Below are 24,962 nucleotides of genomic sequence, written 5' to 3' on the forward strand. Positions count from 1 at the left end.
AGCAATTTAAATGTATTATAACCCCTTCTATTAATCATAGACTAGAGAATTAAACCATTTCATAAAGTTAATTCAAGTGTTAAACATGTTATAAACATGCATCTGTGATTCATCAAAAGTTAACAGGTGGTCTAACTGTGCTTCTAAGGGAAGCCTGTTTTTGCTTTACATCAAGACTTGTAATTTTCCTCAGTAACACAGTGAGAAAGTTCTGAATGAAGGATAAACGAGAGATGAAGGCCAACAGATGTGGAATGCAAGAAGAAGGTCAAAGATATAGAAATAAAAAAAGATGTCAGGGTATGGGTGGGGAGAGTAAAGGAGACGATCAAAGAGCCATCACAGAAAAGGAAAACTGAATATGACGTGATCAAAGACACGAGGAGGGTTAGCCATCTCCTTTTACCCTCGCTTGTTCAGTTAGAGTATGGCTTGCATGGGAAGATGGAGTAATGCAAAGTAAACTCCCTTTCAGCAGTTAAAAAGAAACCCTCACTGTTTCTTGGAAATAAAACTGTGAATTGTCATGTACAAAAACAGAAAACCAGCTTTGTGTCATAATGTCCCAGAGGTGTTCTGCCTTTTTGTTAGATATAATCACAGAAAAGAAAACTAACAGCCTAGTTTCGATTATATTTTCCATTTCATTTTGCAACTCTGATAAGTTTATCAGAAAAGGCCAAATTCCAATTTCATGCTTTTCTTTGGCAACTCTACATTTCAGTCATTTCACGACCACCATGAAATGCCTTGATTGTAGAGCATTCTTGTTCAAAAGCAGCAAGACAAAAATGAGCATGTTAGACACAGTAAAGCGTGCTAGTTATGAGGAGGAGAGAGCATAAAAAAGGTGTTTTCCTTTATATGCTTCAAGTTTGTAACCCCAACTTCATATGAGATTAATGCTAACATTTTTTAAAAGCTTATTTTCAAACTTTCAAATGTAATTAGAATTCGCCAATGAAATAAAAACTCAGCATTACAGATCCAACAGAGTGGATTAAAACATTATGGGGCTAACATTGGAAGTCAGAATTAGAAAAGGAAATTGTGGCTAAACAGATGGGTCTAAGAAACTAAATGCATCTATGCACCCACCACAATTATTCTGACACTAATACACAGTAATAACAAAGGCTTCTGAAACCTTTTGCATATTTTTTGCTTTTGACTTTGCCTCTGCATAATAGAGAGACACATTCAGAGCAATACTACATGGAACAATGAATACACAAAAATATAATTTACTAAAATAGCTGTTGAAACTGAAGTTGACCTAGCTCTCGTCTATGTTAAATAGTTAGTTAATTACTTCCCAGTAAATAATGATCTATCCATTATGATGGAGGTGAATGGAATATATAATACAAAGCCGAGCTGTAGAATTAATCAAATTTTAATCTTGATCAAAATCTTGGTTTCCCACAATTAAATTAACACGATTGAGTGATACTGAAAATAAAAGCAAAAGTGATTCAAGCACTTCCTAAATCACCACCCAACAACACGCCTGCATGAGTCAATCCCAGCGGCTTCCTTCACCATGACGCTTCACCAAGTTTCCTGGACTGGCCTGGACAAGTAATACTGTATTAAAAAGCAGACAAAACTCAAATGTGCAGCAGAGCAGAAGCCACAGAGATAGGTCCTCAAAGTGGAGAATGTTCTGTTGGAAATACAGCAGATTTAGCAGAAGGGACATTAACCAAGAAGAAATCAGCGCTACAAAAGAAACACAGCTAACTTAATTCAACTGCCTGAAAACACAGCACAAATTGAATAAAGATGAATGAATACAGGCCAAATAACTTGAATCGCCTAAGATCAACTCAAATGTCCACAAAACCGAGCCTGCACACTGTATAGAGCTGCACAGCTCACAAAAATGCACTGAAATAACCAACCAATCGCATTCCATCTGGATTCATGTGGATGTGAGAGCAGTGTAATGTTTGTGTAACTTTTTTACCATCAAATCACTGAATAATCACAATCGCATTTATTTTGGCCATAACTGTGCAGCCCTTGTATAAAAATTCTAATATTATAAAATGTTTAAATAAGTTGAAAGTTAGTGGAGGAACTTGACTATGTCCTGCTCACCTTCTGTGACAACATGGCACTCCCTAAGCATGTATCAAAGCAATCTCAATGACCTTGACATTTCTGTGTCATCTGCAATTGCAAAAGGGAAAATGCTTGTCCAAAAAAGCCATTATTCTAATCTCAAAAGAGGCTGCCTTTTGTCTGATAACCGTTACAAAGAGTGATATTATGGGAAGCAGTGCATTTACATGAGTGTGATTGTGCTGTAATGAGTGTGTACATTTTCCAGAAGTGGGTCTGATGTTCCCCACAAGGTCCAATTACTCAAGCTTAGTAGATTCAGTGCTGTCTATTTGCATCAAAGCTGATCCACATCTAATGGGCTGACTGCAATGAACTCGCAAGGATAGACTCATAAACAAGCAAATAAACATAGTACCAACGCCCAAATACTCCAGCATTAGAAACACAATGGATATAAAATGTGCACAAAACCTCTGGCGACCTGCAGTACTTCAGAATCCCATGCTCTTCTGCTGCTTGAATCTAGCATAGCATGACTGCTCTGTATCGTCACTCATTCTCTCCAGCATTTGTTCCTGCTTACAGTCTCTCACTCAGTCTGCAGCTCATTTGTGGCCTTTGAGAGTTAAAGGATTAGAAAAAAAGACTAAGTTAGAATTTCTAGGAGACTGTTTTGGATACTGTCCCAATCACCGCCATAAGCACTGCACACTGTTAAGAGCTAAAGCTGGCTCATGTAGAATTAGCCTTAAGCACACATTACTCAGGAAGTACCAATCATTCTCCATGTTAACCTCCCTAGCAAAGCATGTTCAAAATAAAATTTGTTGATTGAAATAGTGCTTCGTTATTGTAAATATAATGTGGTGCAATTACTTATTACATACCGAAAACTTGCAGCAAAGGCTAAAAATACATAATACCGACATAGTTCCAAATTCAACCTTGCATCTTCTCAAAGACTGTAGCTACAATCGGATGTGCTTAAAAGGCAAAATTCTTTTCCATTTAGGGGCCAAAGATAAATCCATTCTCCCTTTAAAGAGATTGATAGAGTTAACTCTAAATGTACTGGCTCAGCAAATCCACGTGCCTCACTTCAAAATCAATACTTAGCAGCTTTAAAATTATGTAAGAATCATCAGGCTCAGCAAGCGTATGACCATGGAATCAAATTCGCCTCTGAATTCATTACATCTGATGGTATCAACTGTGCTATGCATTATTCCAGCTTTTCACAGAAAAGCTTTCCCTTCTATAGGTATTTAAACTTTCTTTGCTCCTTCTAAGACAGCTATGGCTCACCACATGCTGAGCATATCAAAGTACGGAATATTTCTGCAGAGTACGGGATAAAAAATAATAATTAGAATACATCAAAAGACAAGTAGAATAATGAGTAGAGTTGTGGTAGAGATATGTGGATTATTATTCCATCCATTCACAATTTGTAACATATCACTATATGTCTGCATGTACTGTGTTAAACTATCCTCACTCCCCTTAAAATTGTGCATGCACTGAGGAGATATTAAAAGGAGCACAAAGTAAGAGTATAGAGAAGCAGCATATCTGCAGAGATACAGCTTTGTAAGGTTGTAGAAGAGTGCAACCTACAAAAGAATACAAAACAGATGATGTAGATTAATTTTGAAATTCTTAATTTATGGATAGGATTCTTTTAAATTATCAGGGACCCCCCCCCAAAAAAAGAAGACAAAAAAGAAAGGAAATGGAAAGGTAAAACTTGAGACAACGATTACAGTTCACAGAGATGGAATGAATGGCTCAGCAGTTCTACTTAAGTCTATTTATTTATGTGTAGAGGTAGTGACGGAGACTGAATGTTAAATATTTGCTTTCCCAAAGCATTATTCAGCATATGCTGTATGCATTGTTCTCTAAACTCAGGGCTGGTTGGAGAGAGCCAACCAAATATTTACTGTGAGAGCTGAAAGGGCTTTTCTGCAAAAAGAACTAATCAATAATTTTCAGTCCCTGCCTCAATCACTTACAGAAGGTTAACAAGCCAGTTCTTCTCCATGAGCAATGAGAACATATTTTTACAGCAGACAGTTTGGGGGGGGAAAAAAAAAAGAAGAAGAAGATGCTGATAGCAGCATTTTATTTTTTCATAGTTGTAGTGGGGGCAATGCATTCGCCTAACATAGGATTTATACTTCTGTGTTAAATCTAAGTCTTAGGTAAAGCAAACTCTTCTGAGACCCTACACCATAACTTAACATGAAATGTGAAATTTAACCACACATCACATTGTAACCATTGTCATAGGCCTGCTCAGTAGAATTGATTCCGCCTATTCATTTTCTGGCTACTTTTTCACTGCAGTTTTTGTATGTCTCAAAGTCTCAATATCAGTCAGAGATTCACAGATGTCAGCAAATTCCTGGCCAAAACTACCAGAATGGATAGGAGGGAATGTACAAAGAAATGGAACATCTTGAGATAAACATATCGGCCTCTGGGAAAAAAAAAAGAAAAGATACAACAAAGAGTGAAAAAAATAGAAGTCCCAGGATTTTACTTGTTTCTCTAGAGGCTGATACATTAAAGACCAGGCTGTGATCACAAGGTCATTAAAAGGGCTGCAACAACTTGTCACCATAAGTGATATCGTCAACTATGAAACTTCATCGACACAGAATTTTATTCTCGACACGTCCTATTCTAAAACCCCGGAAATGTGCTTTTGTAACTATAGGAAACTATGGGGGGAGTATTGCCTATAGTGTCTGCCAAGACTTCACTCAATACTAATGAAGAAGAAAAGCAGCGCAAACGACAAAACAGGAGGATGGCAGAAAATGGAGAAAGAGACTTAAAAAAATGTGAAAGCATTTCACAGAATAAAACAGTTATATGCAGACTGTGTAAAGTGGAGCTTTCCTTCTACGACAACAACTACTGCAGTGCACAAACAGTTTTAGAGAGTTAAGTTAGCTTGCCTGCCAGAAACTTCTCATGGATGATGCAAGATCTTTTTCAGAGCCTCTGCTTTGTTCTGTTTAACTAGTATTAGGCACCGGCATATAGATGAGTTAGTCCTGTAAAGAGGCTCATGCAGCTCAAATTTTTCCTGGGTCATCATTTCCATTTGACGAGAAACAGGGTGATATTTACAGGTGGGCAGACTAGAACAGGAGGTTTTCCCATAGGAAGTGGACATAAGAGTTATTGAAATAATCATCGACTAATCAAAGAAAAACTGGCAAACTACAAAAAAAGAATAATAGTTAGTTGCAGCCCTAGTAATTAAAACATTAGGTGCCATGCACAAAACAGGAACAACCTTTTGCACTTGTGTGAGTTATGTCACAGGCTCTACAAAGATTAAAAGAAACCCAACATGTGAAGATCCCTGGCTCAAAATCAGGAGACAAATCCCTGTGAGCATTTTGTCAGGAGGTACAAAAAATAACAAATCTGCCATACCAAAAAAATGCAGATTCATTCATCATCCATCTGTGTTGACCGCAGCAGACAAAGAAGCTTTTATATGTTCTGTGAAATTAGGAAAGATCTGCTTATGGGGTTTCCATTTAAATTCTAATTCCCATTCAAATGCTCGAAAGCAAAAAAAAGAAAAAAAAATTGTATTATAGTGTGTTTTAAGATTCTGGCATATTCACAATATGTTGCAGTATATATATTTGTTTTGTTTTAAATCTATTCTGAAGCTCTTATGGGGGAAAAAAAACAAAGAAAAAGCTTGTAGAGTGATTTAGTTCTCATCAGGCTGCACATTATGCTTCTAGGTTAGATGCCACTAACCCAACTAAAGTCAGCATATGGCTTGCTAAGGTTAATGATTCAACAGCTGATCTCATGAGACTGGATATGAAATAATCCCATTTGCTCAAACTTTGTGTTACTAATTTTCTCAAAAGTCGTGTGTGGAAGAGCTGCATGAGTCGCACCAACAGGGAAAGTCCAGCACAGAAGCAGTAGGACTAAAAACAAAGCAAAGAGATGTGTGGGTGTTACTGTTTACTATGACATTTGCCCAGTTAAACAGAGTTAGGTGTGGGCTATTAAAACGTTGTCTATTAATTATGGCAATCATATAGTTAGAACAGATTAAGAAAGACGGAAAATTAATGAGTTCAACAGCACTTCTTGTGGTCATTAAGGGGTCAGCAGTACATCTGGGACTCATCTTGTGATTGCATTAATTTGATAATAACAGCCAAAAAATATAACTAATGGGTTTATTTACCGTTTTTAAATAACAGTAGAAGCTTTTAAATCACATTTGTTAAGGTAGTCTTAGTTTTGAGAGAGGTGAGCTGTATTTTCACACGTGATCTGAACTGTAAAATACAACAGTATTATTATGCCGCAATGAAAATAAACTAAAAATATCTTTGCTTGCCAGACGCTTAATACTAATGTCTCATTGATAAGCCAGTTTCATTTATTTTTCAGAAATCCTAAACTTTGCTAATTTCTTACACAATTTAAATACACACACACACACACACACACACACACACACACACACTTGCATTAACTGCTATACAATAAAGACATTTAAACAAAAGATAATTGGACAGCTCCAGAGAAAGGGCCTGCTGAAGCAGAAAAGAAATATCATGCTTCTTGTTAAGGTTTTTCAGCCAGGCAGACGAGTCCCCCGGGGTTATCGCATGGCAATTTCATTCTTACAGCTCTTTATGTGTGTGTATTTGTCTGTAGTGCTAGCTCGAATACAGCATGCTTTAAGCTTTATTAACTCCCCATCCACTTAAAAGGTTATGTAAAGATGACAAGAGATGCCTCAGAAATGGAATAGTAAAAGTCGAATATAAAGAAAATTGTATATCCTATACTGTGCAAATATAACTAAATAAAAAAAAAGTACTAAGAACTTTTTCGTGATGTTGCCTCATTATCTGTCTCTGGAGCAAGTTTACAAACTGGTGGTGGAATTAAAAGAAAATACTGGACACCCTGAAGATTGGATGCATTTCATTCTGTGTGCACACAAGGTTAAAGTACAAGCAGACATCCACAAATTGATCAGCCCATTTGGCACAGACAGATGTTTTATTTATGCAATTATTCTGACCATCAAAGGAATTGTAAATGAAGGGAAGACATACATGAGCAGCAGGAGGAAGTAGAACAAATGAGTCTCTTAACTGCCTCAAAACCATGACACCACAGATAACAATATGCTAGAGGACACATCCAATTTCAGATAATACACTTCAATTTATATGACCTTAAGTATGCTAAGATATCACCAGCTTATTGAAGTTTTAAGTCAGACAAAGTGAAACAATCACAAAGAATCCTACAAGCACAACTCAAGGATCAACTGTGGCAAGGAAATAATTAAGCCATCTGCAATTAGATCCATAAGTCTTCGGGCAATTACAAGTACAAGTTTTGCCATTTTGTCTCTGTGAGCCACTACAGTGGAGTTTAAATTAAACAATCAGGTTTTGATTGAACACTCTCAGCTTTAACTCGAGGATTTAAGGAAAGTATTACATTGACTGTTTGGTAATTACGGTTGATTTTATACACAGTCCCAAATTTTCAGTACTCCAAAGTAACACAACAACTGACTCAAAAGCAGGTTAACAGCAGAGTGAGGCCTCTTCACATTGGATTACATCACAAATTAAGCAAATAAAAGATCTGCAGTTTATTCCAAGTGCTTAACTTGATTTTGTATCCTTAAGTGGAACTTTCAGTATGAGAGCCAAAGAGATGTCAGCACAAGAGTCATCATTAGGCTGAAACAAAACAAACCTTACGCAGAGATAACAAAAACTTCAGAAGTGGCCAAATCAACAATCTTTAAAGGAAGGAATGCACTGGCAAGCTCAGCAACACTGAAAGGCCAGAAAGACCACAGAAGACAACTAAAGTGGATGATTGCATAGTTGGTTTAAAAGAGGAAAGAAGAAGGGAAAAAACAAACAAACAAAAAAAGACACCATCCCAACATCTATCCCAACATCTATAAAGTACACAATCAAGAGATCCTTGCCTTCATGAATGTAAACACACTTTACAACAAGGTCTAAACCACTGTCTGCACCCAGAAACAGGAAAACCAGATTATACTTGGGCAGGGAAACACCAATTAGAGGATGCAGAGTTTAGGGAGAAAAAAAAAAACCCTAACTCTTTAGACGGATCCAAACCATACCACATCATCTGTCTAAAATGACCGAGCCAATAATATAGCATGGGAATGTATGGCCAGTAGAACTGAGCCACTAGTGTTTATTGATAGTGTGACGGCTGCAAAACTGACGCCACTGCAAAAGCAAACTAAAAGTTTCTCTAGATAAAAAACTTATATTCAACAGCCAAGTCGGTCACCTGATCTCAACCTAGCAGAGCATCTCTTTTTTTTTTGCAGATACTAAAGCCATAGAGAACCCCCACCCCACCCCACCCCACCCACACACACACCCCCAAAAAAACCACATTTAAAAAAAGCTCATAGCTCAAGCTCATAACAACAGTAACAACTTTTCAGCTTTACTTTCCATTTCAAACCCTCATTCTTTCCAGTAAACACTATCAGAGATCAGGACCCCTGAGATCTTTCACTCCCTTTTTCTCCCCATCATCTGCGTCTCACTATCCTCTGCTCTCCCTGGTCTGTTCCTCTCCCAGTCTAAGCTGAAGCCCTAAATACTCCTCCTTTTCTTATTATTAACAATGACATGCATTTCAGGCAGCATCAACACAGAGTCACATAGGAGCTCTTGACTAAAAGATTTACTGGCTGCATCTGTAAATTTACACACAGGAGACCCATCCACTCCCAGAGCTGTCATTTATCACCACTGAAATTTGTTTTAGTCAACAAACTTTGTAGGTGTCAAGCTTTTGTCTGCTGCCAAGAATTTCAGGGAATGTTGATTTCCATTAAAGGTTCAAACACAGAAAAAAATACATAAGACATCTTTTGGATAAAATAGAACAATTTGCTTCATTTAAAAAAGGATGATCAATGACTAATTTTGAAAATGTATCGAAGAACATCACTGAACTCAAAAGCAGCTTAACTACACCCACAGTTCTAAAATATGCCATCTGGCAGCATTATGTGCATATGTTTTTATACGACTAGATACTTTTTGCAGATGTGCCAAAGTTTGCAGCCAAACACATGATAAACTTTAGAGAAGGCACAAAGCCAGGATAATAGTGTAGCATTCAGCCAACAGTGACTTTACTACGTCCATGTATGATGACTTTTATCCAACAAAGAACAGGTGGAACTGTACAGAATCAAGCAACCATGGATTTAACAGCAGAGATCCCCTGCAGAGAAGTGTGTGGTTCACTGTCCTGTTCTTGTTATATACAAGTGAGTCCCTGAAGATAAAACCACAAGTTCTTTACTAATATGATCTGTTAATTCAAGGCCTTCTTGGCAATTACAGCGACTCTGATTTAACATTCAGCCACTATATCTAAGAAACTACTGTTTATCACCCCAAAGTAAACATGAAGTAAACTAAAGAGATGCCATTTCATCCCAAGTTAATAAGTGAAGTCGTTCATGTTAATTACACACGTGCAAAAAAATAAATATATATCATGACAAGCGTGTCTATAGAAGAAGGTTATATAAATCCATCCACAGTACTCATTGTGATGGCTTCCATTACAGTAGGACTCAAAAGGTGAAAACAATACTAGTCTATAACTGTCAAGGCTAGTAACAATCTCCTGCTTGGTCCATTAGTGCTTGAAGAATAGACCATTCCTGAACTGAAAAAGCAATCTTCTTGAAGGACATGTCCCGATGCAAGAAACGGTACAAGCTGATAGAAAAGAGTTGTTAGAAATCAAGCAGTCAAGAAAATTGACTTTGATTTCATTGTTGTGATGTTAAGTCCAAGTCGACTCTAGTCAAATAATTTTAAAAGAAGGAAAAAGAAATGCTAATGATGAGGGATAAGAGGTTGAAGGCCTAAAGAAAAGACACACATGATGCCTTTATCTGAATTTTCTTTACACATTCCATCATAGAAAAAAAGATTTTCCTCTACTTCAATTTCACGTCAGTTTATTGGATGATATACTGTGCAGGCTGACACCAATATAACGGCAATGAACTGATGTGGACCTGGCAGATTTATTGGTCAGGCTTTATTAAAAACAAAACGGGAGCAGCTTATTTCCTGGTTGCCTTCTCTTATTCTAAACCCGATTACATGACAGATTGTAATGCATTACATTACACATCTTTAGTGGGGGCAGATATTAAAGAATCATGAACTGATCCGTCTATGAAAAGGGTTTTTTAAAATAAATAACACATTTCCATAAGATCAATTCTTCTCATCACTGATAGTGCTTGGCTTCTTTTTCATTTGATCTGGCAACTCCTTACCCCAAAGGAGGGTTGTTATTACCTACAAATTGGTGTGACAGATTGAGAAACATAGCTTCGTGAAATACCCGGAATCATAACGCACTGGCAGACTTTTTAGTAATCAAAGAGTGTCGGTATGCTGTGTAATGAAAATGTACTGAAACAACCCTTATTATTCAGACCAGATACAGGCCGTAAAAGTATTTTTCTCTCTTTGAGCCATTTCTATTTTCAGTATCTTCAGATGGAGGTTTTGGCCACATAAACTTGTTGGAAAGTCAATTTCATTCAGTAACTAAAGTTGATTATTAATAATTGTGAAAGCTCAGATTTGAACAAAAACAGCACATCAGCTAATTATATGGATGGTTGACTTTTATGAAGGCAAGCTCACTCCTGTGTTACAGCTCTTCTTTTTTCCTCCGTTCTGCCTTTCTCCCTTCATTTCACACTGTACAGATGAGAGGAAGGATGTGGGGTACAAGCTTTGTTTGCACAAAACAAAAGCTGAGAACACCATGAAGATGACTTTTTCCATGTACACAGGAAATTGCACTGACATCTTTGCTGTGTTAGAGAGCTAATACATATGGTCAGGGCACACGATGCCAAAAACACGTGTTGTGTGGTTCTCTACACAAATAATTACCTCCTCTGGCCACATCACCTCATCTCTGGCGTGTTTGGGCCACCAACACTGCCACAACATTCAGAAACAGCAAAAATAAACTGCAGCAGTCAAATGTATTCTCTAAGCTTGCAGGGTACAGTGAACCTCCTCCCTCCAAAAGAAGAAAAAACCCTGCACGGTGCCTTGTTTCCCATCTCCTATCTGCTTTACGTGTTAGCACACTCTGTCCTAAACAAAGAGCCCTAAACATAGTGGAGTTTCACAAGCAGCAGCCAAAGAGAGAAGAGTTACATGGAGCTGAAGGGAGTCTTCCAAGCCAGCTACACACTGCCTCCACCACACAAATCATCAGATTCCTGTGAAAAAAAGCACCCTACTGTTTTCTGTTGGGGGAAAGAAAAAGCTGCACACACACACACACACAAAAGCAGTACCAACACAAGCAGCTGAAAAGCACACAGGACTACCACTTATGAAGAATAAATGGATGATAAACTGAACGAACGCTACATGAAATAAAATGTATCTTGGACAAAAGAAGCTGCTGGATGATGAAATCCTCATAAACAGTTTAGTTACAGAAAAGGACAACGAAGACAGCTTTCAGAACTTCAGCGGTATGTGCTGGTTAAAAAAAAGATGTACACCCAACTCATGCTTATTATGTTCCTATTTTTCTTGGACCAAACAGGCTGGCCATCTCTGCAGGGGATGGCTTTGTATGCACAACACCAAACACAGCACAGTCAACCTGCAGAGCACCTAAGCCTTTCATCTATCAGCTACACCTGCTGCATCCATGTGTATGTCCTGTATGAGTGAGATGATATATTAGACAACAAAAAATAAAGAAACTGCATTATGGGTATGCATAATTATGTCCCTATGTTTCTATCAGAAATATTTAGCTTAAAAAGTGGTAACTTCAACAAGTGTAACAATAAATCAGGGTGCAAGGGGTTGAATCCCATACCGGCTGTCATAGGTCAAGAGGGAGGACACACCCTAGAGAGGTGTGGAGAGGATTGGAACACAGGACCTTTTTGCTGTGAGGTTGCTGAGCTAACCACCACATCGCTAGAAGAAGATGGATGGATACCAAAAAATAAAGTTGATTAAACCCATTTTATCCAAATACTCTGGCCCAAAAAAAAGAAACGAAATCAGTTGGGATATCAGGTTCTGTGTTTAGGTCACAGAAGAGGACAAAGACTTCCCAAATCACACTCACTCCATGGCTGGATGCTGAACTTCCACTGGAGACTCATCAGTCTGGATGACAACCCAAGGTCTGCTAGCAATCGAGCATCAAGGTCAAGTGAGTTTTAGCCATCCCAATAAATTCTGTTTTTCTGCATGAGCAAAACTGTTATCCAGCAATTCTTTACAGACCATCTGACCAAACCTTTTTTTTTTTCCAGATTAACAAAAAAAAGAAAGTGTGCATGCATACTTATGCACACTATTCCACAAAATATTGCCACTTCATCTCCTTAATCTTTTTACCTCATCTACCTATCACTTCTTGAGGACCAGAACTTTTCATAAAACTTTTAAAATCCTTCATCAAGGGCCTAGGGGAGATAAGAGGCAAAGAAATAAGGGGGAAGCTGACATTAAAAAGGCTGCAAAAGTGAAAGGTGAAGACAGTTCATGTTTAAGAAAGTAGTCAACCTACCATGAAAAATGAGCTGAACTACAAGAACCTAATTAGTCTAGCCATAGCACCATAGCACACTGACACAAAGAGGCTCTGGTATGGATGACACACACGCACAAATGCATGAACATAACCACACACATTCCTTACAGGGATTGTGTTATTAGTGCCATGCTGATGTATCTACTGTTGTGCGTGAGTGGGCTGTATGTCTCTACTCTCAGTAAATACTGGGAGGCTAGCATCAGTCACTGCTGCTCCACTGGCAACCCACAGAGGTAACAATCTTCAGAACAGAACCCAGGTCATCCACACACCCACGTCTGGCTGAACCTCGTTAAAAAACATTTGTCCAGACTCCCCGAGATGTTTAAAGAAGTTATATCAGTCAGATACAGCAGGAATGCTACAGCAAACTAGAAAACTCTGTAAAGTACACTGAACTGAACTTTGCACTATCCCCAGAGGCACAATTTTCTTTTCTGTCTTCTTGTCTTAAAAGTGTAAGTAGGAATGGCTTATTTTCAGCTAGAAATGATTTCGTGTCATTTTAACTTTAAAAACAAAGTCGTATCTGGGTTATTTTGTTCTACGAACAATATCTAACGCACAGGTAAAGCACAGCTGTGCATTTTTTTCTTCTGTTTGATTTCAGTTGTGTTGTCTGAAGAGCTTTTCTCGTACACCCTTTTTCCTTAAACGTGCTTCTGTGGGAGTCCTCCAGCTAGTCTGTGTTGAAAGACATGCCGGGCGACTTGTAGGTGTTTGCTGATTCTGCAGAACGACATTAAGGCCACAACAGTTTCTTCAATATACTATTGATTTTTTTCCCTTTTTGGTCTTAAAAGCATGTTTCAGCAGTTAACATGGTTACTTTCTTCTGTCATTTATACATAATATATTTGATGGGAGAGATTAATTTGCTTTTTTAAAAAACTACATAAAACCTAATCTATTCCAATTAAATCAGGGTCATAAATACAGCATGTTTTGTACATTGTCCAACGCTGCCTCAGTTATAGGCTTCAGATTTAACAGTGGTCAAATTTCAACTGACCTGAAGTAGTCCTTCAAACATGGTACAGGCAAACCACATTCTTCCTTTGAGAACTGAATAATTGTAAACAATTGCCAAATTTAATTTCAAATTAGTGTTTCACCATTCAGCGGTTCTTTATGGGGAACTGCTGAATGTTTTTCCATTCTAGTAATCCAGTTTCTGTGATTTCTGTGGGGAAAGGTTAAACCAAAAGGAGGTAGGACTCGAGGGACACCTTTAAAGGTGCAATTAAATATAACAAAATATCATCGGTATGTGCAGTCTTGTTGTCGCATTTTAATGTTGTTGTTCTGTTTTATAGGCCCAGGGAAACTTAAAAAAAAGTGTACAAAGGCATTGCTGGAAATCAGCTGACTAATTTATTAGGGATAGTATTCATTTCTTATTCTAAGCTATCCCCTTCTGGCTAAAGTTAGAGAAACCCTGGCAAATAGACACAGAAACTAAGGTGTATGTATATAAACAGAGAATTTCAGACTTCTGTGTCTCTGGACCAGGTAACCAAGGTCATACCTGATCTGATTTTTTAGCTGGTCTGAGCAGCTTAATGTACCACTGCGCTACACAATCCACTCGCCCCATCTCACCACTGAATCAATAATCACAAGGGCACTGATGATGAATGGAGTCAAGCTGAAAGTACACAAATGCAATACGCAAGCTAAGTGCGGTAACTGAGAGTTTTGATCATTTTTAACACCACAAGGGTGCAAGACAGATGAGAGCAACATTAATATATAAACACACTTGTCGTAAGTCACTGGCTCCAATTAACAGTATTCAAAGTAAATGATCCCTGTGTGTTACATCATTAACTAGAGCGTTACTGCATTACATTATTCAACATTTAATTAAGTTGGTGTGATGAAAAAGAAGCTTAAACTTTAAAAACAATCACCACAAACAGGAGACCAGCATTGGCTTCAGCACATGTGTAAGAGCCAGCCAGCATATGAAATTAAACATGTAATCCAACCCACAAAATAAGATGCCTGCATAAATGCAATTCATGAATACAACCATGTCATTGAATGCCTTCATGGAAATTCATGTAAAGCTCCCAAGTGCACAAAGGATGTGTCAGAGACTCTGATAGCTGGTTGTAGGATGACGGCTTACATCAACCCAGGAAAGTTGGTCAACCCCCAAAGCACAAAAAAATGAATAAGACAGTGTGTTGTTCAAACAAGACAGGGTACAAAGTGGAGCAAACATATCCTTCCCTCTCAGATTGGAAAAAAAATAAAACCATGCAGATTATCAGCCCATCTCATGAGAACCATCAGTGTCTTAATCAGCATAACGAGCTTCACATGTCTCTGGCCAAATATTCAGTGGGTGGTCAAATGTTTCATCCCTAAGGGCCAGGAAAAAAATCACTACACGAAGCCCAGTGATCAAAGACAAAAACTTACCAACCAACTTGGTCAATGTTAAGCTTCTGCCATCATTCTAGTAAACATGTTCTCCTGAAAACTTTAATAAGCACAAAAAAAAAAAAAAAAAAAAAAAAAAACAGGCTACAAATATACATCATCCAGTTTGTCCCTTTTCAGCCACCAAACAGTCTTTTCTCTTTGGATAAACTCCAACAGAGAATGACTTACTGTTTTGGGGTTTCATGGGAAATTAAGTTACAGAGAAAAGCAACAAGAACTTTTTTTAATCAAGCTTTACATATTCAGGGATGGAACCACCAATTTTTGTGATTTTCCAAAACAATTTTCTAAAAGTAAGACATTTTCTGATGGAGATCTTTTTGTGGACTCATGCTAATATGCCATGAGGAAAAAGAAAATAAGCACGAGTGAATGTACTCTTCTTCAGAAGAACTGTGCCAAGACAAATCGAGCAGACTGGTTTTTTTCCTTTTTATCCTTGGCTCTGAACAAAATCTGTGATGTCCACAACACAAGCCAGTTACTCATCTTTGTACGTGGGATAATGAAAGAGTTTGAGATTATGGAGGCGCTGACAGCAACGCACTCAGTGAAAGGGACTACGACAGGGAGTGATTTGTTCACGAAGGTAAGTGCATGCTTTGATGGGCTTGGGCTCAAATGGGACACACTCGTGGGCGTTTTAACCGATGGTTGTCCAAATGTGACAGAGAAAAATGTTGGACTTTTGAATCAGATGCAAGATGAAGAGACTGAAACGAACCCAGAAACTGGTATTTTTGTATTGTATTATACTCCAGGTGATCTAAGTCAGTGCTAAAAATTAACCATGTTGTTAATGAATAGTTAACTTGGTCAAGGCAAGAGCGCTGAATCACAGATAGTTTGTTTGCACTTTCGGAGGAGCACGAGACTAAACGTGGTGACAGAGGCTACTACACAGCTGTCAGCTGGCTCAGCCTGGGCAAACTGTTAAAAAGAGTATGGGACTCAAAAGCATATATACTTAAGAGTTTTGTGAGAAGAAAGGCAAGAACACTCTAGAGCTCTCAGATGCATTTGCTGTTGATGTGACTGCACTAATGAACTAAATACCAAACTGCAGGACAAAGGCCTATCTGCAGATTGAATGCAGTTGAATGCAGTTTCTTTCAAGCCAGCCTGAGAGCAACATTCTTACTCGCATGCCAACAGTGAAGATGTTGGCAACCAAGATGTTGGTTCTCTTTGCATCCACCGTTCTATGAGAACAAATATTCACAGTTTAACAAATCCAGTTACAAATCCATTCTCAGTGACAATCACCTCTCCACTGTCTTTTGGATTTTCCGACTTTGACCCCAACTCTTATGCACTTGTTCAAACCCAAAACAGACTACATTTCTCTCTGAACAAGAAAAAGGGAACTAAAGATGAAGCAATTAGACTACAAGCAAAATGGCCACAGCACTTTGTATAAAGATAAAAGTCTGAAATTTGACTTTTATGAAGAGATAAAAATCAATATTGAGCAGAACTGACTTCATCATATTGGTGGAGCCTTCCACAACACACCTAGTTCTCATGCAGCCCCTTATCAAAGTTAATGATCCACCAGTGACTTAAACTGTGATGACACTGTTGGCATGTGAACAGGGATCAGTCACGATGCACTGACCCCAACAGTGTTTGAAAAGCACTCAGAGCTAGGAAATGAAATAGTGAGAAAGAATAGAAATTATGCAGCCTCACATTAAGTTGAATAACAGCTAGCATAGGCCGTAATATGAATAAAAGATATATCACTGGTTTAGTTTTACATTGTGCATATACATGCTAAATCTAGGCTATGACTGAAACAGTCTAAAAAAATGCAATGAACTACATCAAACAAATTAGGACAGGAAGATGAAATTAATCATGCACACCAAAAAGTCAAGTGGGTTTTTTTGGTTTTTTAAGTTTAAACCCTGAGAACTCTCTGCTAGACCTTGTCAACAAAAAAAAAAAACAACAACAAAAACCCCTCCTCTAGTGGAAATCAGTTTATTGCTACAGGGAATTTAAGATTATTATCAGTCTTCTTTGCTAACATAAGATTAATTTACAAGCTTTTAACCTAAAGTCAAACAACAGCCAGCTAAGTGAGCTAAACTAGTCTCATTTTTCCTCCAGCAACATGTAATTTTGTAGTAAGCAGCACTGCTCACCAACTGGCAGGTGTCCAGGCTTTTTTTGTTCCATTAATAAATGTAGCTCTCTACCTAAGACAAACAGCCATGTGCTCAACAAACAGACAAGTCAAAGACTTGAGTGAGTCAGCGATTTATTACAGAAACATCTTGATTGTTCACGTATACGAATACTCCTCTTTTGACAACACAAAAGCACATGATCCTGGAGTAAGTGCAGAAGTCATAAGGTTTCATTCTGCTACCTCACTCAGTTTGAAAGTGAATCTCTTGTGGCTGTCTCTACAGTACAGCTTCTTGTACTTTAGGCTTCCTTTAGCCGTGACATCCCACAGATTACATAACTCTGCCACTGCTTGGCCCCCAGGCTTCAAGTATATGCTACTGTCGCCATGAGACTGTCAACGAGCACCATCCCCCACCCTTACACATACACACAGTACTTTTACAGTTACACACATCCTGAACACGTAAGCAACACAAGCTGCCCTCTGTTTAAAATGCCCTGGGAGCCATGAGCTGACTAGTTTTAAACTTGTGGTTTTATTGTGCGGCACATTCATAGGAAAACGCACATAAAACTTAGAACAATGCTGTGCTGGCTTAAAATCCACATGACTTGTGGAAACAGAAGTAGTGAAGGCACTATTTCTGGTCCCACATGTGATACAAAACATCAGCCGAGTCAGGAGACCACTAATGCAAACAGTCAGAGTGTCTAGGGAAAGATAAATGGGTGCAATGGTGGTGATAGCAGAATTCTCAGACAGTGTATTCTCTGGATTTCTTTTGGTACAACATGCATTCCTACATACAAAAAAATGATGACAGCATGTGAAACGTTTCTTGTGTCCACATAAATTTTGTGTTAACCAATGCAAAAACCTACCAAACAATAATAAAAGAAGTGGGAATGCAACAGTTCACAGTCCTTTTACTCAACAACAGCATGCCTATCCATCCTTAGACCAAGGTTGGAGCCAGTGACTGTAGAAAATCTCTACAAAAGTACAGTTAGGGGCAAAGGCAGTCGAATAAGGGCAGATTTTGTAAATATTTATCTCAGTACATCAATGCACTGCATTTCAAATCAAACCAGATTGAAGTGCAGACTTTCTGGTCCAATTCAAGAGGTTTTAACAAAATGACTGTATTGAGTGTTTTGTACTTTAAACCATTTTTATACACAGCCCAGTTTCAGTGGCTCTAAATTAATTGGACAAACTACCAGCTTTAAGTATAACAACTGGTTTAAATATTGGGAGTAAAAGTCCTTCGCCAAAGACATTGCCTTGAGATGCTCTGCCAGGTCTTTACTGCAACTATCTTCAGTTGAGGTTTGTTTGTGGGTCTCTGCATTCAGTTTTGTCTTCAGTAACTAAAACACATGCTCCACTTGGCTGGAATAGGGAGTACGACTTGGCCATTGAATAACATCCCATTTCTTTGCCTTGAGAAACTCTTGGGCTGCTTTTGCAGAATGCCTGTATGGACCATTTGGCCCAAATTAATCCTGCTACTTCTATCAGTTTTCACATCATCAATAATGCTACTTCCACTGGCAGCCACACATGACCATGTATGTGTGCCTCTGCCATGTTTGACAGATGAGATGGTATGCTTTCCTTTTCCATAGTTTTCTATTGCAATCACTGTGGCACAAATTAATCTTGGGTTTATATATCCAAAGTATTTTCTTCCCCCAGTCCTGGACACGTGCATGCAAAACCACCAAACTTTTGCAATAACAACAGGCAGACTGTCCACTAATAAATCACTTGAGGATGTTTAAAAATGCTAAAATAAGTCACCAAATACACTTTGACTACCATTACTTAGGAGGTCCATGTGGGTAAAGATTATGTTTGGAACACAGAGCTGAGAATCTGAGAATAATGCTCAGCTAATGAATAAAAAAAAATATCCAGTTATCAAATTTTGGAGGTATTTTTTGTTTAATTAACTGTGTGCCCGTCATTTATGGATATGATGGTCAGTGAATTGATCAATTACTCAACTGCCCCGATTGCAACTGTTGTAAAATGTGTAGTAGTGGGCATTTTTTGGCTTAGATAAAGTAGTAGCAACACAATGATGTCAACAAATGAATGCAGAAAAAGATAATGAGGAGAGATATCCAGTCAAACTTAAAATTATTTAACAAGCAAAAAGGACAAACAACTGCAGCATTTCCAGCAACTCAAATGGAAGCCAACTAATGACACCAAGCATGTTTTTCTTAGACAACAACACAGTATCGTAGGTGTGGAGTCATTAGAAAACATGTCAGCAAGGGGCTTTGACGCTCACACACAGATGTTCACCACCTAAATCAGAATGTCTCTACAAACGTCTGGACTCCCTTGGCCCATGGTGACATGCATTTCTTTTTTATTTTACTCTTGTGAAACAAGTAGAGCAGAAACAAGGAGTATCAAAGTGAGTGAGGATTAAGACAGATTAAAACACATGACGTTAGGTCAGGCAAAGGAACAACATAGATACCCAATTTTCAGATACAAAGTAATTTTGAATTTAACAAAAAGCCACAACATCAGATAATTACCACACTTTGCTGCCATGCAAAATAAGCAATTAGGACATCCAGTGATTTTAATACATTTCACAGTGGCCAAGCTCAAATGAGACAGAGGTGAACGCTGCTGCAGGGGATGTGACGAGACTGGCATTACAAGAAGTGAATATCAAGCAATACTTATTTCCACATGAAAGGCGAAATGACTCATTGTAAACCCTTTAGAAAAACAGTGTCCACTCTCTGAAAATTTGGGGCTTGCGCTCGCTACAGTTGCCTTTCATGTACATGTATCTGAGGGTGTAAATAAAGAGGCTGACTGTTGAGTAACTTGCCTGCTGCAAGGCAACCTTGAATTTGAATCCAACATAGAGCTTTACTGGCTTTGAGCTGTTTGGTTATAATTTAAATTCCTCATAATCATCCTTAAGTTAACTGTAACCCTCGGTCATGAAATCTAGTGCTGCCAAAGCAGCGTTCAAGACAGATTAATAATGAAAAATGTAGCTGATTTTCACAAGCAGTTTTTCTGGCACGAGAATTAAGAGGATCTAGATATTCTCCTCATGAACAATTTGCCTGGGTAATTCAATTAACAAGTAATACATCAGCTAATGTTCCAACAATAAGAGAGAAAAACCCCAAACTGAAACAGCTGAAACCTGAATTTCTGGTGAAGCAATTCATCAATTTCAGCTTAAATCTAATCTATTTAAAAAGATTGACCTGAAGCCCTGCAGCAAATTGATTTAGTGTGTCATTCTGTTGGCAGGGGAAACGTAAACATGCTCATCAGTGTGAACATTAGTGGAAGAATTATGGGAGACACGCGGAAATGTGACTGTGGGTTGCAAAGGCGCAACTGGTGCGCTCTCGCAAATAGAAAGGCAAAAAGCATAAAATGCATTTAAACATAAACAAACAAAAGGAGGTTTTTATTTGTCCTGACCTGAGACACAGATGAACGTCATGTAATCTCCTTGACCACCGGTGGCCAGGAAGGGGATCTTTTTCTTTGTCCTCCGCTTGACCTGTACAGCAGCAAGCATCTTCTCATCGTGAGGTATGAACACCTCCTTGTTGATTACAGATTTGGCACTCATCTCTGATTTAGGCAGACGTAAACAGCTGGTCACCAGTTAAAGTGGAGCAGTTCAGGCTTCACTGAAGAAGAGAAGAGTGAAGAAAAACAGCTAATTAAATTAAGTAGGACCAACCAGGCTGTGCTTAGAAAAAGCAAAGATCTCACATATCCTGAAACACACATTTTTCATTTAGCAAGTACAATAAGGGCATTTTCCATTCTTCTTTTCTAATAAGTTAGTGTCTTTGATAACACGGTTCCTAATTTGAAGGTTGAATCTACTGAAACAAGGTGTAAGCAGCATTGTATAATGGCAGTGACAGGGCAATATACAGCACAAGTCAAATGTACACACGAAAGGGAGTTCCAACACGAATTGGAACTCTGTTATCCTTTGTGCTATACACAAAATTCTAATGGTTTCGGAAAGAAGAGGAGACACTTCCTTGTACCACAGCAGCACAAAGCTGAAGTACTTAATTGCAGATTTGTTTAGATCTTTTGTCCATGCACAAACCTCGTCTTGGACCAGTCAATCTTGTTTTCCAGCAGAGAAAAATCCACACAAGACTATCTGAATTTGCTCACAGTGCATAGCTCATTAGGTTATTTCCAAAATCCTGTATAGCTGCATCTCCCTTGCAGTCAGTCTTAGCATTGCATATCTCTAAATGTTTTGGCAATATTCTCCCTGGAAGTATTGCCACTCACAAAGATGAAATGACTTCAGCTGAAGCTGTTAAGAGTACTGCTAGTCTCACAGATACAGAACAGCAATCATATTTCTATTACAACAAGCCAACCTCTACTAGTCAGTCTCTTTCTGGAGGATGGAGACTAGACCACAGTAAAAACAACAGTACGTGTGATGGTGTCAGAGAAAGGTGTTCTTAGTTGCCCTAACTGTGAGTGAGCACAGGAAACAGTCATAAAGAAGTAGGTTAATTAGGCCCAAACCCCCTCATGAGGACTGTGAAACGGAATCATTTTCTCAGGAACACACATTCATTTCAGACACAGACCACTTACAACCGCATACATCACAGGCCAGCACAGGCCACCCTGCTGCTGATGAACTAATCTGTCAGCCTCAAGTAGGGCTTGAATTACTCTACAGCGAGGCAAAGACTGCAAAACAACATTTTCATCAAACTGACTTGCTTATAAAAACAACTGCCCACAAAGTTAAGTCTTTTTGTAACAATGCAAGAAGCTTTGAAATGAGCGCTCAGCAGCTTAGTGGAAGTACAGTTTGGAGTTTTGACTGATTAGCACAAAAGCAAAACCTGCAGAAGGACAAACTTTACCAAGCACCCTCAGTGTTCTCTGGTCTAAGTGTTAAAGCAGGATTACATCATGCCAAAAGAAATACTTCAAAACAAGTGGAACTTAAAAGCCTTAGACACAACAGCATTGTAACAATATAAGAGAATCTAATAAATAGTCATGGAGCCCGTCATCACGCTCCAAGTGATTTCTAATATATCCTTTTATGTTGGTTTCGTTTGAATTACATCACACACAGAAGATCTATAAAATGAGATGAATCATCTCCCTGTCACGGGCACCTCACCCACAAAAATGCAACACGTTCAGCATAGATATAATGTATTCCAAGGTCACCATATTCGCCTCCCACAAAAATCTGAAGATGTTAATATGGTCTTGACTTGAAAAATATGAAAGGCTCTTTTTTTCCTGTGAAGAAATACAAATTACAAATTAAAATTAAAATGACAACATCAATCACCATGTGCTAATGTTTTTTATTTTAGGTAAACATACTACTTTCATCACAGAAAATTATAAAGATTAAGTAACAATCTAGCAGTAGTAGTGATTCTACACTTCCAACTTAATCTTTCACAGCCAGCAGTTACAGCCTTATTAAACATTCTCTCTTTCTATCCATCTTCTTGTGTGCTCTTTCAGCAATGCAAATCTTAAAAGTAAACAAAAACTTCAGCCAAGAGAGTAATTAAAGAGGCTAATAAATATGGCTTTCTTTGGAATTGGAGATGTCCAACAACCACAGACTTTGGCTAAGAGACAGCACAGTTTCCCCATCAAAATATGCACAGGACTATTTTGCATTCAACATAAGACAGCTCATTCATTTTAGACCTTTCATGCACAGTATACTGCCATTCTGAGCTCTGGCACGGACTGAAAAACCTGCGGCCTTATTTATAAAGAATTAGCAAGAGCTTAGTCTTCAGATTATTCCTGACAATGTGCAGACCTTTGATTCATTAAGGAGTTTTGCTATCTACTTACTTACTTACTACCTACTTACTTTACACACCTGTTGACTCTAAATCTCAAATCGCATAAAATTTTCATATTTAATAAAATTTCTGACTTGCAAATTCTCCTAATAAAGGATTTATGATCCTGCCCATTTGTAGAGGTCTTGACTGAGTAAAGGATTATGGGTATGCAACCAAGGGAGACGCGCTTGTGTCCACCCAATAAACTCCAACTGCGAGTATTCTAACAGCTGTGATGCTGTGTGTAGGTAGAACACTGACTGGTTGAAAAGACATCTTTAACAGAAAACAGAGCAAGAGTAGAGCTCACTATGAGGAGGAAGAGAAAAAATTAAAGATCAAAACAGCACACATGGAAAACACAAAGAACAGCTGTACAGGACAGTTTCATTTCGGTTGCATTTCACTGCAGATATGTTTCTTATATCCTTGTTTCCATCTTTTCCACTGCATGGGGGGCCAAAGGGCCACCAACAAATTAAACAGGGGGGAAGAAAAGGACAAGAAAAAAAAAAACCCAACAGGAGTAACACATTAACAGTTGTTGCTGATATATTTGACACTGTCCCGTGACTGTCTACTGTTACATATGCAGACAGCACATCCATAGCCTGGTCGTTCATTCATTATGTCCCATTGGAAATTCAGAAAGCCTTCAGTCTGCCTATTAATTCCTAAAATCATTAACTGATAATTCTTACTATACTGTTAATACAACTTTTATAAATATCCCTACCTAATCAGCAATAAATTCAGAACCAGACCAGAGCTGTTTTATGGCCTCTGCATTTTGAATTTTTGACATTTTGGTCAATAGCATGTTCATCTCTCAAAGTCAGGAGTGACCACATTTTGATGAAAGGATGAAATGCTAGGTTATCATTCAACTTAGCATTAGCAACCTTGGTTTTATCTATCCCACAGACACAATACCAAAACAAGTTAGTGCAAGTTACCACACAGAAAATAATGTTTGCCAAATAAGCGCAATATGATTCCAACATCCTTTTAGCCTGACCTGCTTTTAGAGCCAGCCTCGAGGCCATTAGCAGAAATTAGCAGCTTTTTCAAAATATTGATGTGGTATTTGTATTTTTAGCATGTACATGTTTAGCTAACAATGCTGGGGGTACATCACAGCTTTTCTTTAAATTCAACATGCACCGCTCTAAATTAGTTCAACCTTTTCAGTTGCCCACAATTATTTTATTTTCTTGTCATTTGACTAGATAGCACAGTGAAAAGCAAATACAGAAAATCTGCATCAACTGTTTGGTCTCATTGCTACCTAGTAGCAAATCAGTGCAGTGGACTTCTTCACTTTCAAAGGCCTATTCCACAGCACCTCTCCCTCTTCTACACTATCCTCTAGCTATAAAGGAAGGCTGCCCACATCACCCCTCAAGCTGTCACCAGCACACAGCCCCCCTCAGGTGGTCTGCTGAAGCATGACGGGAAGGGGGGATAAGTAGATGGGGGATGCAAGGAAGAGAACAAGGAACAGAAATAGGAGAAGGAAGCAAACATGAGCCTCAAGGCAACGAAATGTAGCCAGCTACAGTGCACAGCTTATGGTTTGACTTTGAGCAGTCTTATGCAATTCTGAGCTGTGCGAACAGTCACAGCCAAGAAGCTGTTGTGGCAGTGAAAATGATGGACATATACTTTACGGCTGCTTATCACCCCATTTTCAAGCAAAGCCTCCT

The 24,962-nt window shown here is 38.4% G+C and overlaps 1 protein-coding gene across 2 annotated transcripts in view; it reads right to left on the minus strand.

Moving 5' to 3' along the window:
• stxbp6 (syntaxin binding protein 6 (amisyn)) overlaps positions 1-24,962 on the minus strand; it is a 67,240-nt gene that overhangs the window by 35,901 nt on the left and 6,377 nt on the right. For both annotated transcript variants that reach the window (XM_003442941.5, XM_025901001.1), the window contains exon 2: positions 20,852-21,066. In XM_003442941.5, the coding sequence (XP_003442989.1) occupies positions 20,852-21,005 (154 nt within the window). In that variant the 5' untranslated portion in view covers positions 21,006-21,066. The remainder of the gene's footprint in view (positions 1-20,851; positions 21,067-24,962) is intronic.

Source organism: Oreochromis niloticus, linkage group LG19, assembly GCF_001858045.2.
Source record: "Oreochromis niloticus isolate F11D_XX linkage group LG19, O_niloticus_UMD_NMBU, whole genome shotgun sequence".
In the NCBI taxonomy this organism is placed as follows: domain Eukaryota; kingdom Metazoa; phylum Chordata; class Actinopteri; order Cichliformes; family Cichlidae; genus Oreochromis; species Oreochromis niloticus.